General features: G+C 44.8%; 1 protein-coding gene across 1 annotated transcript in view; it reads right to left on the bottom strand.

The window, feature by feature from the left end:
• Positions 1 to 12892, bottom strand: part of Htr2a (5-hydroxytryptamine receptor 2A) — a 68057-nt gene extending 55165 nt beyond the window's left edge. The window contains 2 exon segments of the mRNA NM_017254.1: positions 9664 to 9864; positions 12422 to 12892. Of these exon segments, the coding sequence (NP_058950.1) occupies positions 9664 to 9864; positions 12422 to 12833 (613 nt within the window). The 5' untranslated portion in view covers positions 12834 to 12892.
• Positions 12893 to 14938: the final 2046 nt, after the last annotated feature.

Genomic DNA, 14938 nt, shown 5'->3' with positions numbered 1-14938 from the left:
ACATTCTAAAAATAGCTCGGAAACAGCTCATAGAAATACAATTTCTTTTAAAGGTGTCTCGGTGTCAGACTGAAGAAATGAGTTTTCAGCGGAGCGCTTGGATAGGCGTTTTCTATCATCAGAGGGGTTGGGAGCAAGATGAAGTATGCTTTACTTTTGTTTGGATTGCTTTCTATTTCTTGTTCTCTGGAAACTTGTGACCTCACAGGGAAGTAAGATTATTATCACATAAATGGAAGATGTGAAGAGATAGGAGCGTGGAAGGAAGAACCAAAGTAGGATAATACCTAATTTCTGGAGAGAAGAGAAGCTTGAGGAAGGCTTCTTAGAGGTGGGTGGTAAAAGTAGAAATCCTGTAAGCAAGGGGAGGGGGAGGGAGGCACTGCAACCTGAAGACCGGGCTAGACTGTACTAGGATGTACAGCTTCGGTCACAGCCTATGGAAGTCTGCTTAAAAAATGTGAACACGCTGTCCCCAGATGGTAGCTAAGCCAAAAATGAACTCTCTGTTCCTTAAATTGCTTTTGGTCATTCATTGTCTTAGGAACTGTCAATGATGTTCACTTATCGGAAAGACCGTTTAGAAGTATTTTCAGATCCAACTTCCCTATGAGCTTTCTGTAAGTGTAAAGGGCAAAACCTCATGGTTTTCTTTTTAAATTGAAATTATCGATGGATGTAAAGATGTACAGAAGGCCACATTTGTGGGGTGCCATGATATCTGAATGCACATATACACTGGGTGACTAACGAGGAATGCACGCATACACTGTGTGGCTAAGTAGGAATGCACGTGTACAAAAAGATGCTAAAAATCTCCTGTGAAAATAATGATGAATTAAACTGGTTAGGCTGTTTTGTTCTCACTGTCCCCGTGTGTGCATCCTGGGAAGGGAGGCCTTCCTTCTGAATAAAGAAGAGGCTTGATACAAGAGCCTGAGCTCTGGTGTAGTCTCTGCGTCAAGTCCTTGAAGAAGGAGGCCTTGACTAAATGCCACCCAGCCTACCTTTGTCTACTACAGAAATAATAACACAGACAATAGCGGTCGTGCTTAGCCTTGGGAGGCAAATCTTTCTATTTAGGACTTCGAAATTACCCCATGAGTTGAACATGCATTTCTGCAGTGCAGTTCTACTTATGGAGAATGGACTAGAAGGGGCGCATGTGCTTGTCATCAAATGACCGTGTGTAAGCAGAACCTTCCCCTTCCTCTCCCGTGCTTATCTTGCCTAATAACAAGATAAATGGCATATATATTTTTTTGCCATGGCATCAGCAAGGTGATCAAGGAAAGAGCTCACTCGCTTCATGTATTAGAGCAGGGTCACAGTTACCTCTGGCTGTGGGGATTGGGTTTGAGAAGGACGCTATAATCCACAGATAGTCCCTGGATTATTCACTTGATGTCTCTTCTTCACTCAGAGAGATATTACAGATGGAACACAGGGTTGATTTGTAATTATGCTAATTCCCTAGTTGATGCAAGTTTAGACAAGCAAGAAAATGGCTCTGCTGATAGCAGTAAGCAAGGGGGAGAAATGAGCAAATGATGGGGTTTACCCACTTCAGGGAACTGAAAGGCTATGTGAGCAGGCGGTGGACTCTGGTATCTGTAACATAAGCCCCAAAGGCTGGCCAACACTTCCGGAAGTCTTCTCTGATTCATCATGGAGTTGTGACATTCTTGGTTCTCTAGACCATCTTGTAAGTAATGGTCGTGGTGACTACAACCATGTGATCTGAAGGAGGGGATGGCGGCTCTGCCACTCTTTAGGATTTCGGACTCTGTAAATGAGAAGTTCTTCAACAGCTCCTCAATTTCCTGTCTCCTGTGATCATAACTAACACCGTCAGCCTTCTTAACAATCAGAATCAGTTCATAGCCACAACCTGAGCTCTGCATTTAGCCCTATAGACATGTCTCAGGAGACTCTGCTTGAATATCCAATGCCCTAATCAGTAACTCTGAGAGCTTCAAATGGTCCTGAAGTAGAGAATAAATCAACCCAATCTCAACTGAGAGGAGCTGAACACTCTACGATTACTTTTATTTTTCTAGGAAAAAAAAATTGTCAAGCAGGGCAGGTGTCTGCTTTTAATAGCGTTAGCAAGGTTGTACAAGAGCGAATCCTTTCCCCTGTCACACTGGGACTGTGGGTGAACACACGGTGCCAAGGTCACCCTGCAGTGTGCGAGGGTGGGGGTGGGGCATCTTTGGTCGCGATGGCTGGCTGGCCAGCGAGTGAAAAGCCACGGCATGCTCCTGCCATGTCTCCATGACCCCTGAGCGATGTTCCCAGGCCCTTACTGTTTATTTCAAATTATATTTCTGAAAATTGCCCATTTATTTGGTTTATTTCTTTCCTTACTGGATTATTTGTCCTTAAGAAAAAATCAAGATCTAAGTGTATTTTGCCTCTTAAAAAGAACAGTTTTTGGTCTGTGAGTCTCGTATTTTTTAGTTTGCTCACAATGATTTTAGTCATACCAACCATTTTCTACAGAATTCGTTATGCCTCTTTATCTTTGTGGTCGCTGAACTTTGTGACCTGTGTTAAAAGGCCCGTTGCACCACTTAGATGAGCTAAAAATTCTGAGGAACAAACAACCAACCACCACCACTAACAACAACAGCAGCAGCAGCAACAACAATGATGACCTGGGGATACAGGCAGATGAGAGAAATTGAGACTCCCACTTTCTGCTCCTAAGTAGAAAGGTTGGAATACTCATCTTGGATAAGATTTAGATTGGGAGAGGAATGAGAAGAAAAATCCAGTAGAAGTTATAGTAAGAGGGAAGGGATAAAGGAAATTACAAAAAGCATTTGCAGTTCGGTAAGAAGGGGAAAGGGGAGCAGCTTGAAAGAATGACAGAAAAACAGGTATAACACACACAGACAACAGGAAACTAATGATACCAACTGTCGTGGTGAATGTGGACAGGCTAATGTTCAGTGTTAAAGACATTTGCTGTCATATTTCGAGAAAGAATAAAATTCACCCCCAAGTGTGAGGTGTATATAAGGCAGTGAAGCAAACTGGGTTAAGATGAAGATAGGCTGGAGAGGACCGAACAGAAGGAGGCCTGCTGGTGTTGGTATAGAGCGAAGAGGACGGCAAGTGTGCAGACTGGTCTCTGAGTGAGGGCTGCTAGCTCAGACGGGAAGGGCCTGAGCCTCAGGGTATGGGGGCCATCTTGTTTCTGAAGCACTCACTGATCTGTCAGAGGTTGAATGAGTTTACAGCCATATTGTGGGTTGAGGATACGAGAGCTGAGGTCAGAGCTCTTAAAGTCAAGACACATCAGGTTTTTACCTGTCATCGTAGGGGGATACAGAGGGAGTGTAAGGTGACAGCAGGATAGCAGTCAGTTCCTTTGAGATCACTGCTTAAAATAAGTAGTATGATTGGGTTGAGGGCTCCTGCCCATACATGCACACACATGCACATTACACACACATGTACCAGGTCTGCTAATGCTCATGGATTCACCTGTGCTGAGAGCTAATATCAGTCCACAAGCTACAAGGCTTTTACATAAGATCACACAATGCAATTTTAAAAAATCTAGGTATAGCAACTCAAAAAAGTAAGGAAGGCCAGGGCAAACCAGGGGTCAAGAATCACCAGGTATCAGGTATCCAGAAAACAGTTATTGCCGTTTGATAGATGGAAAGGTAGAGGATGTTTGAAAAACTGAACTCTGCTAACTAATCAAACAAGGAAGATTTAAGAATCCAGTAACTGAAACGCAGTCTAAGAGAACACACTAGACAGGTTTGGCAGTAGATTGGAAATAGCTGGTGTCGCAAGACTCTGTTACACAGATTGAAGCAAGAAGAGAGCAGGAGGGAGGGAATGTGGAAACTGAGTCCTGAGAAACATGGGCCAGAGTTCCATGGGCACAAGCTGGAGCCTCAGATAGAGGGCAAGGAAGCACAGGGCGGGTGTGATAATATGGCTTATGAGTTTTCCCAAATGACTACAAGGTGACGTTGAACACCAAGGTTAATAATCCACACAAACCAAGTTCAGGATGAAGACAAACATAACCCACTTCCGGGCAGCACTTAAGAAAATCGCTAAAATACGAATGGAGACACCCAGACAGCCGAATTCTTACAAACAACAAACTAAAATAATCTAGAGATTCAGATGGCCATGGAGAAAGTTCTTGAAGAGAGAGACTGCTTCCTTCCTTCCTTCCTTTGTTTATTTATCTGTGTTACAGATTCTGGTGCCACCAGCCACTTCTAATCTGGGATTGAACCCAGATCCTCTCATATGCAGGACAGGTGTTCTACCATTGAGCTACAGACTGAGATTATTATTTTTTAACGACAAGTTCTCATTAAGTTGCCGAGGTGGGCCTTGAATTTGTGCTCTTCTGACAACAGAATCTCAAGCAGGTGGCGTCATGGGTCCGAGTCACCAGGTCAGTTTGGGTTCTGTACTGTACAGTGTGTGCTTTAAATGAAGGTAAAGCAGAGCGACCTAGAGCTACAAAGATGGAGAGCCAAGTAAAAGCATGACACTGTGTGGCTGTCTGCAGGAGTGAGGCTGCAGACCCAGGCAGAAGTGCAGAAGGGAAGAAAGTGGCGCGTGGCAGTGGGACAGTTTGCACATGGAAAACACGCCCAGTCCGCAGGGCAGCTGTGACGGCGTCTTGGGTCTTATTCATCCATATGTACAAACCCGAAAGGACCTCAGGGCAAGTGGAGTTAAAGTGTTCTCAGGGTTTTGTATTTCTCTCTTTTTTTCTTTTTTTCTTTTTTTCAGAGCTGGGGACCGAACCCAGGGCCTTGCGCTTGCTAGGCAAGCGCTCTACCACTGAGCTAAATCCCCAACCCCTGGTTTTGTATTTCTAAGAAGTGTAAAATCACTTGTTTTAGGCTCTCTATGATTAAAAAAAAAGCATTTTGCTTTTGCTAAGAGAATATAAAAGAATAGATAATTAATAAGCTTACAGAGAAGGGTAAATGACAGTTCTGAACATTCCAAAAGAAGAACAGCGAAAGATTGGCTGATATCAACCCTAAAAGAACTAAACACTCCATCTGAGAGACGAAGATGGGGCTGGAGTGACGGCTTAGCAGTCTGAGCAATTGCTGGTCTTCCGGAGGACCCAGCACCCATGTCAGGCACCTCACAATTGTCTGTAACTCCAGCTCCAAAGGACTTGACATCTCTACTCTCCACAGCCACCTGTACTCAATGCACTTATCTACAAACACACACACACTCGCACACACACATGCACACATACACACACATACACACACACCTACACATAAATAAAAATTGTTTAAAGACAAAGATGGATTGCATTTTCAGAAACTGTGCTTCTGTCCTGGTAGCACATTTAAAATACAAAGTTATAGTTCAACACCAGGATAGAGTAAAATACAGTCAGACAAATGATGATCAAGGGAAATCTGGCATAAACATAATATCTCCAGAGTTGATTTTTAAGGCAAGAAGCATCTTTAGAAATGAAGTGAGCATTTGGTAAAGTTAGAGATCAGTATGACAGATAAAATTATTTGTGTGTAGCTAATAACCCATAGAGGGGTAGATAGTGTAAATGAAGATTAAAGATATATATATATATATATGTGTATATATATATATATGTTAAATGGCACCAGAGAGGTAGGACTAAGTTCTATACATACTTCTTTCTTATGTAAAGAACTCAAAGGAAAAAATGACCACCTCTCAACTTCCCATAAGGAAGCTAGGAAAAGAAATTGTACAAATACAAGATTAGCTCTGTATTCATCAAGTTATCAAGAAAGTGGAATATATCAGTAAGCTGAGGAAAAGTTCTACAATAGTCTGTAAAATCCTTAACTGTAATCAAAAGCAAAGTAGGTCGTATAAAATAGAATTCTGTACTATGCAGCCAGAGAAAAGAAATCTTCCCGTTTCCAAAAGTGTGCATAAGTTTTGAAAGCATAATAAGGACAAATGGTCTCACTCATACATGGAATCTAAGAAAAGGTGGATTTATAGAAACAGTAGGGAGACACTGCTAGCAGGGATTTTAGGGTAAAAATCTGGGCTCCGGCAGCTTCCAACAAGTGACATGCCAATTAAAAAGACCCAGAGATGCAGAGGAAGGGAACTTAGTCCTCATGGATACCTTGCAAAAGACAACAATGTCCAGTGACCCCCAAGTCTGCCTTTGAGATCGTGCCATGAGCTTTAATTTCAATAGAGGGTAAGATGTATCATTAAACAGCCCTGATCATGGCTCACCCAGCACTGAGCACTGTTGTCTGGCTCTGGTCTGCCCTGCAAAGGAGTCTGAAAAGATATAAGACTAGTGAGTTCTCTTCCGGAGTTGCAAGTTCTTTCCTTTCTGTCTTTCCCTTCTCTCAGCATGGGACTCTGGGAAATGTTGATCCAATGGGTTTCATGTTTAAATAATCTGTTAGCCAGAAGTGAGGGTAGAACCATTTTCTTAGAATATTTCCTCTCCGATAAGACTGGTTCCATTATCAGAAACAGGTAGTGGTGGTAGTGGTGAGAGATGGTTAGTTCCAGGGACCTAGTGAAGGATGTGGTGTCTACATTTGCTAATTCTGAGTTCTGCTCTTGTAATTTCCTCCGGGTTTTGACTGCAAAATACAAGGCGTCTTGGTGAGAGGATTGAGGAATGAACTAATTTAATTATGATATTTACTTTACAAAATTTTTGTACGTTCAATCACCACAGTGTACATCTTGAAATCAGTTTCATTTGTTGACTATACAGGATTAAAAACAAAGCAAAACAAAACAACAGGAAATAATTGCAGATGGACTAAGGATCCACATATAAATTCACATGCAGAGCAAACGGAAACCTCAGACCCAAACAAAAAAGTAGAAGCAGAAGCAAGAGAAGAAAAGTCAGGAAGAAGAGCGCTGAGCTTCTCTGGGAGCCAGGGGAGAACTGACATTTTATTTTTAGCATTTCTTATCTGATTGTTTCTCAGAAGACCACCTCACAGGTAGTTACAAGGTTGGGTGACCTCTAGTTTTGTTAGGTTTAAGTGTCTTCTACCACACTGGGAGAGACATTTGAACACACGCTAGTCATCTGGTTTACTCTAGAATATCCACAGGACGGAGGGATGATAATTTCTGAATGATACTTTTTTAATGATGTCCATTGGTCAGCGTCCCTACAACCATTCCAACCTGTCTTCCTTCTGGGATGACGGCCAGAAAGAGCTAGGGCAGACAGCCTTATTAGGTGGTAGATAAAGTACAGAACTGGATTGGCCCGAGATGACTCTTGGCTCTAAGTGCTGCTATCCTGTGTAAAGGACTTATCTGCAAGGAGCTCTGTACATGGCTGGGTCTGTACAATAGTCAGAATCTCTAACTTTTGTTAATGGTGTTGTTGTGAAGGTTGAAAGAGATGGGAGTTGTTTTGGCCAAGGGTAAAATATAGTAGACTCTGGGACTGGAGAGATGGCTCAGTGGGTACAAGTCCTTGCCGTACAATGTGAAGGCCAGAGTTAGACTTTCAGCACTCATATAAATGTTAGCTGCGCTACCTGTAATGCTATCCCTCAGGAGGCAAAGACAGGACCCCTGGAGCAAAGTCTGACCAGACTAGTCAGATTGACCAGCTCTGGGTTCAGCGAGAGACCCGCCTTATAAAGTATAAACTAAAGAAGGTCCTTGGCGTCAACCTTAGGCCACTGCATTGAATGTGCAGACACATGAACTTCTTTTTTTTTTTTTTTTGGTTCTTTTTTTTCGGAGCTGGGGACCGGACCCAGGGCCTTGCGCTTCCTAGGTAAGCGCTCTACCACTGAGCTAAATCCCCAGCCCCGACATGAACTTCTATACATGTACACACACACACACACACACACACACACACACACACACACACACACACACACACACACGAGAAGAAAAGGTGATGGGTCACTTCAGTTTCTTCGTGGCCGGAGGGACAGTCTATGCAGTGAACTTTGCTGCACGAATTGCACTTGACCCTTTGTTCTTGTTCCCTTCTCTGATAACCTGGCTTGTGGTCCTCAACCATGGACCTATCTTAGGATCACTCCGTCATTTAAACCTAAGGGCTCTCCAGAGTGGTTACAAGCAGCTCGGTTGGATACCTGCTGGCCGCTTACCCTCCTGTTCCGGGTGGGGCGAGCCCTGAGTTGCCCAGATTAATGCCGGCAGCATTTTCTTGGAACAGAAGCTGTCAGCTAAGGAAGGTGTGGTACACGCAGCAGAAAGAGCAGGGCTCCACGCCAGAAGTCTATAGCGCTAGTGAGTCAGACATGTGACACAGGAAACCACAAGTCCTCCTTCCTGAGGTTCCCCAACTTATCAAACAAACACAATGGTCTCTGCTGCCGACCTCTAGTGAGAACATAGGGCTGGAAAACAGATGAGGTTTTCCCCAAAATGTGCAGAGATGCTGTGTAACACATAACTTATCGCTGTTAGCATCAGAGCCAGAGGCTTCTCACTGTGCTCACACTCGCTGCACACACCCCTCTTAGAACACGCGTGTTTCCTCTTCCTCAAAGTGGAGACGGTGTCACATTAACTCCTGTTATTAGCAGGAAAGAAACGAATGAGCACAAGCTGTGCTTGCTAATAGGTATTTTAAAAATTGCTTTTACTTTATCTGTTGTGGGAGTTTTGCCTTCCTGTATGTTTGCACACATGCGTGTTCCTGATGCCCTAAGAGGTCAGAAGAGGGTGATGAATCTCTTGGAACTGGGTGGTGAGCCATCATGGTAGATGCTGGAAATCAAAACAAATCCTTTGCAAGGGCAGCAAGAGCTCTAATGTTAAGCCATCTCTCCAACCCCGTTAATAGGTATTTTAAATTACAAAGTGGGTGAGTAGCATCAAATGAGTTCTGGAATTTTAACCTACCATCAAATCCTGCAGTCTTCCCTGGAAGTAGGAACCCAAGGGCCTTAGCAAATGCAGCACTTCTGTCTGAGAAGCTTCGAGACTCTACAGCAGGTCTCAGGGAGTCTTTGATTACAAACTAAGTATTTTGAGGGGACAGGTGAAATTGACTTTGCTGCCTGAGAGCTGCCCCTTTAGATCCTACTATGGTGACAGAAGATCAATATTAGCAAGAGGTGAGTGTGTGTAATCGAGCCTAACTGAAGTGGCTTGGAATCCTTTGGTGTGGATGTCACAGGAGGAAGAAAGGCCACAGAGTTACCGGGTGGCTACAATGCCCCAGCCCTTGAGCCATTTCCCTCTGTCCTCAGCTGATGCCCCTTTCTGGATCCTCCTCCTAAAAGGACTATGCTGTCTGGGACAAGTGCCCACATTCCTTAGCAATCACAGTTCAGTAATGACAAATTCAGGTTTCTGGGAGACCCCGGGCTTAGAGTACTGAGCCTGGATGTGAGAAAGAACACAGGCACTCCTGCCTCAGGCTGCTAGTGTGCTGTTTCTTACATGTGCAAGACAATACCAACACGTGCTGTCAGCCATTGACATCGCAGATTCTCCCTTCCTAAAGCGACTCCGATAATCATGAACTTGAGACACACCTTGCACACGTGAAACAACAGACTCAGAGGGTCAGGTTTCAGCGCAACCATGTGGGACCTGTCTCCTGGGAAAGGACAGACTCTAGTTTCAAATGCAACCCTACATGATGGTTCAGCTTACCTACAGATATGGTCCACACGGCAATGATTTTCAGGAAGGCTTTGGTTCTGGAGTTGAAGCGGCTGTGGTGAATGGGGTTCTGGATGGCGACATAGCGGTCCAGGGAGATGGCGCAGAGGTGCATGATGGATGCCGTAGAAAAGAGCACATCCAGGTAAATCCAGATCGCACAGAGCTTGCTAGGCAAAGGCCACCGGTACCCTGTGGGGAGAAGTTTAGCATCAGTGAGTAGCTTCAAGCTTTCTGCAGTGTGTGATTGATCTATACCCCAGGACAACTGTTTACAACTTGGGGACCAAGTGTAGGTGACAGGCAAGGGGCTACAAGAGAGTTTTGATACTTGAACAAACAGTAAGTGTGCGCTGTGACAGCACGGACAGGGGAGCTCAGGTTTGAAGGTGTCTGGACTGCGGAATTATATGAATGAAGGAGGAACTTGGTTTTTCCTCTTGGATGAGTCTCTTTTTCCCTTTACCTGGCAAAGCCACTTTTATTTAACAATCCATCCAAAGTTATGTTCTGAGCCCCTTAATTGATGTGCCAGTCACGTGCAGCCTTTATTTATCCATATGATTTTCCTGTGGCTTGTCCAATCTTAGTCACTCCTAAGACATGTCCAGTCAGTCTCACACAGGCAGGCAATTAGTGACTGTGGGACGAAATGGCTTTAAATCTCTTGACTCTCTTTACTTATGGTGCACAGTCCCTTAATGTCTTATTAAGCTCAAGTTTGGGGCATGTGAGAAAAATTAAGGATGGTGAAGAAGGGCATCTGACCTTGGAGCTTTGTCTCGGGGCAGTGCTCAAACCATAGGTGACAGCTGGTTTTTGTGGGGACCTGCCTTTGGTGATTCTGGTCCAATAAGCTTGGAGCAGGCTGGAAAATGTGCATTTCTATAAAAACTTAGAAATCATACTGCTGAGGCTGGTGTTGGCACCCCCCACCCCCGACGTCTCCCTGAGCGTCATAACCAACCAGTATAGCTTTGGGCCCAGTTAAATCATTCTCTCTGGAGGGCGGCTAGAGGTGGGGCCTCAACATCAGAGGATTTTAAAACTTCCCAGAGTCCAATGCAGGAAGCTGGGCAGGTTCTCTGCTGCCTTAGGAAGATGGAAAATGCCTTGGTGACATAAACGAAGTGCCCTGCTCCTCCCTGAGTGTTTTGGAGAGGATCAAACACTTGGATAAACTATCAATTTGTTCTGCTAACAGAAGGAGCAACAATATTGCGTCTGCCTGCAAATGGGAAGGAAGATTAGAGATCAGTACTTCCTTTAGGATAGTACAGAGCTCAGGGTGAGCAGGCCCTCCTCTTCCACAAGTCTTATTTCTGTCTTACAGCCTCCAGGGGTATTCAGAGAAGGAAAGGATGCTGGTCCTAAGTCTAATCCAAAACCTGCTAGTTATGGTTTCAGGAAAGAAACTTCTCCCCTCAAAGTTTCTTACCAAGGGGTAAGAAGAGAATACTTGTGCAAGACAGATTTGTGACTTGTGTGCTAGGACCAGCCTGGTTAAGTGTCAAGTAGACTCTGGGCAAGTGTAGGCTGCATACCCAGAAGTCGTCACTAGGGGGCAGCCTTGTACCCTGAGCTGAGTCCAGGGACCTGCTGCACTTCCTACGTGGCCAGGGCTACCCCTGCTGCCCAGCAGGTCACTCTGACTTCCTGCTGCGGTTTTGGGTTCTTGCAGAGTCACCCCTCCCACCCCATAGTAGGGTTTGCCTCTGAGGGTTGGCCAGGGTTTTAGGAAGTGAGAGCCTCTCTCCAGTGGCTGAGATATGATAAGCAAATTTAATGGAATTATTTGGGTGTGTCATTTCAATGGTCAAGCCAGGGCAAATGGATGCTTGATATTCCTTCTTCCTTGAAGCTTTTTGGGGCAGGATGGACATGATCAGATTATAGCCTCTAGAACTTGGCCAGAAAATTCTCCTTTAAAGGTGTCCCTAAAACTGCCTGTAGGTCCGGTGACTGCCGAGTACATGTGCCAGCAGTGCAAATATTCTCTCATCTGCTCATTGTTAGGAGAGATCTGGCTGTATTAGTCATACTTTGAAAGAATATCACATTCTGCTCCCCCATGAAAGCCGTCCCAGTGTTTGGTGACTTCCTGAGAAGTTTGACACTGTCAAACTGGATCGAAAAGAAAGCAAGACTAAGAGCTTTCAGTTTGTTCTCCATCCTTCTCTAAAACCAGACAGGAGGAGTTTATGTGTATACATTTTTAAAGACTTGAGGGTATAACCCAAAGGCTTTCTTCCGTATTTTCTTCTCTGGGCTAGGGACAGGGAGCAATTAAAACCAGAGTAATTCATTTATTCTAATGGAGACTCTGAATATTTTAACATTAAACCCACTCCGGCACTAATGCTCTCTCTGCAAATGTTCCAAGGTAATTGGGAAGGTTTTAACCACTCCATTAGAAATGCTGAGAACTGGGTGAGAAAGATAAAACAAAAGCAAAAAAAAAAAAAAAATCACACGGACAGACCGAGAATGACAGTTAAATTATACTCACGGAGTATTGGAACATAGATAATAATTTCTCTACAAAATGTATCCACTCTAAGGCACAAATTCACCAATGATCAGGTACTAGGCTGTCTGATTTTTTTTCTCTCTCAAGGAAAAATAGAATTTTAAGGCTAAAACAAAGCTGTCTGTTTATTTTTCTCTGGAGCCCCAGTCCCTCCGCTAACAGCATGCACAAGCTCTTGGGGACTACCGTAGGGACGGCTGACATGCTAACCCCACTCACCATACAGGATGGTTAACATGGACACAGGCATGACAAGGAAACCCAGCAGCATATCAGCTATGGCAAGTGACATCAGGAAATAGTTGGTGGCATTCTGCAGCTTTTTTTCTAGGGACACTGCCATGATGACCAGTATATTTCCAGCAATGGTGAGAATAATCACGACAGTTGTCAATAAAGCAGACCAGTTTTTTTCCTGGAGATGAAGAATGGAGAGGCATGTCGGTGGGAGGTACCCTTCACAGGAGAGGTTGGTTCTGTTTTCAGCATCAATTGTCCAGTTCGATGCTTCCGAAGTGTTAGCATCTCTGGAGTTGAAGTCATTATGGTAGAGCCTCGGGCCATCACCTAATTGCATTAAGGAGTTTGGAATTGAGCTCAGAGAGATATTGTCTTCACAAAGAATTTCCATGTCTAAGCCGGAAGTTGTAGCAGATGAAGTGTGGAGAGACTAGGGGGTCATAGCCTGGGCTCACCATTCATCTTCGTGCCCTGGCGCTAGGACGTGCTGAAGCGGAGAACATGTGTGGCTCCTCTGGCTGCCTTCTCCTCTTCCATAGTAAGAGTTACAGAAGTGTGATGCTTCTTGATTATGCCTCCCTTCACGGTGCTAGGGAGAGCCCACGGCTGAGCTGTAAGTTCTCACGGAAGCAAAGGCCAAAAAAAGCACTTTGAGTATTCGGGGACACAAACGTGTTCCTGGTTAAGGAAGAAAAGTTTTGTATCCGGTGAAAATCTTTCAGCTAATTCTCGGGTTGAATATGCTGCTTCCAAGAGTTCAGCCATCACAAAGTTAAAACAGCATGAGATCCAAACGAGGAGGGAGGGCAGTGTGCCCTCTATATCAATTAAGGAAGTCAATTAAAAACCTACACAGTGTTAATGCCATCCTAACTGAATATTCTTGGGTTAACCCTTCTTAGTCTCAGGCAGAAGTGCCTCAGCCGCGGTCAGGAATTTGAGCTTGTATTTCTGGCTTAGTTAATGAAAGGAAAACGCGAGCCGAAGAGCAGCAGAACTTTCCACATCAGAAATTCTCACGGCAATGACGGCATCGTGGCCAAGCGTGACTTTAAGCAGAAAGAAAATCCCACAGCAGTAAAAGACAGCAGCCCAGGAACTTACATTCGTTGTCGCCAGGGTCCGCTATCCTGTGACTCGCCTGTCGCATGGTGACTGAGCCAGTGTGGAATCCCCTCTCTTTAAGCTTCCAGCAGCATAAGATGATAGTAATTTGATTTCTGGTTTTGCTGACTTCAAAAACCGCATGCCGGTTCCAGCACCGTTGAGGTCTGTGCTGGCTGCCTCTGCCACTGCTGAGCTTGGGTCCTCCCTCCCAGAGCCTGGCTGCTCGCTGAGGCGAGCGCACAGAGAGGAATCAGTCACCAGAGAGCCCCTCTCAAAGTCACACAAAAGAGCCGCAGGGAAAGTAGGAAACGCTGTCTGTACCAGGAGGCTCTGGGATTTCCAGAAGAATAAGCAGCTCCTGGTTGCCTCCTTCCTCAGACCTCCCTCTGTCACTGTGTCATAACCTGCAAGGTGGCGACAGCCAGGAAGGGCGGACCAAACCGCCCCCTCCCCCGGCACGCCCCCATTCTTCTTTCTGCTACAGGTTAATTGAGAACCTTTCCATAAAAAAGAGAGAATGGGGAGACAGCCTAGGGGATGGCAGGCAGGTGGCTACATGGCAGTCATATTTTAGGCTGAGGGGCGAAGTGTGAGAAAATAAATAAGGCTAGAAAACCGCACGTCCTGGGATCTAGGGGCATCTGGCACTTCTAGCCACACCAGTGGTTATGTGTCCAGGAGGGATGGCTGACAGTGGTGACACACGTTCAGAGGAGTCAGGAAGTCTGTGGCAATAACTGATAAAACTATTAGAACAATTTTTAGTTAGTTAAAGCACAGGCACTATTGTTATGTGTATACATCTCGCAACTAGCTTACTTTTCTTCGTCTGAAAAAGGTTGCCAAGAAGTAATTGAAAACTTCATGTTAGAAAGTGAAGGGTTTTGTTCTATTTTTATTTCTTCCAGAAGTGACCCTAATGATAAAGTGACTAGATGAAAAAGAGGCCCTCTCCCAAGTGGTCCTTAAAGGAAGATAGATGTAGGGGCTGGGGATTTAGCTCAGTGGTAGAGCGCTTGCCTAGGAAGCGCAAGGCCCTGGGTTCGGTCCCCAGCTCCGGAAAAAAAAAAAAAAAAAAAAAAAAAAGGAAGATAGATGTACTCATGACAGATAAGAAAATCGATTATTTCCTGGACATCAGGGATTTTTGGGGGTTCTGTCCACCTAATTTTTCTCTTGTTTATCTTTTACACTCTCAGTTCAGCCACTCCCAGGCCTTCAGTGTGTTCTCATGGCAGTGAGCTAAATGTCTAGTTGCCTTCTAGATCCTTCTGTCTGTGACCCAGGATCCATCCTGACCCTCCTCTTAGGGCTCATGGACTCATCATATGGTCCACCTGGCCCTTCATCCCTGCTCCCTGCCTGTGCCTCTAGGTTCCCAGCATTGCT

This window comes from Rattus norvegicus, chromosome 15 (assembly GCF_036323735.1).
Source record: "Rattus norvegicus strain BN/NHsdMcwi chromosome 15, GRCr8, whole genome shotgun sequence".
Taxonomy (NCBI): Eukaryota; Metazoa; Chordata; class Mammalia; order Rodentia; family Muridae; genus Rattus; species Rattus norvegicus.
This window is presented reverse-complemented; position numbering and strand designations above follow the sequence as displayed.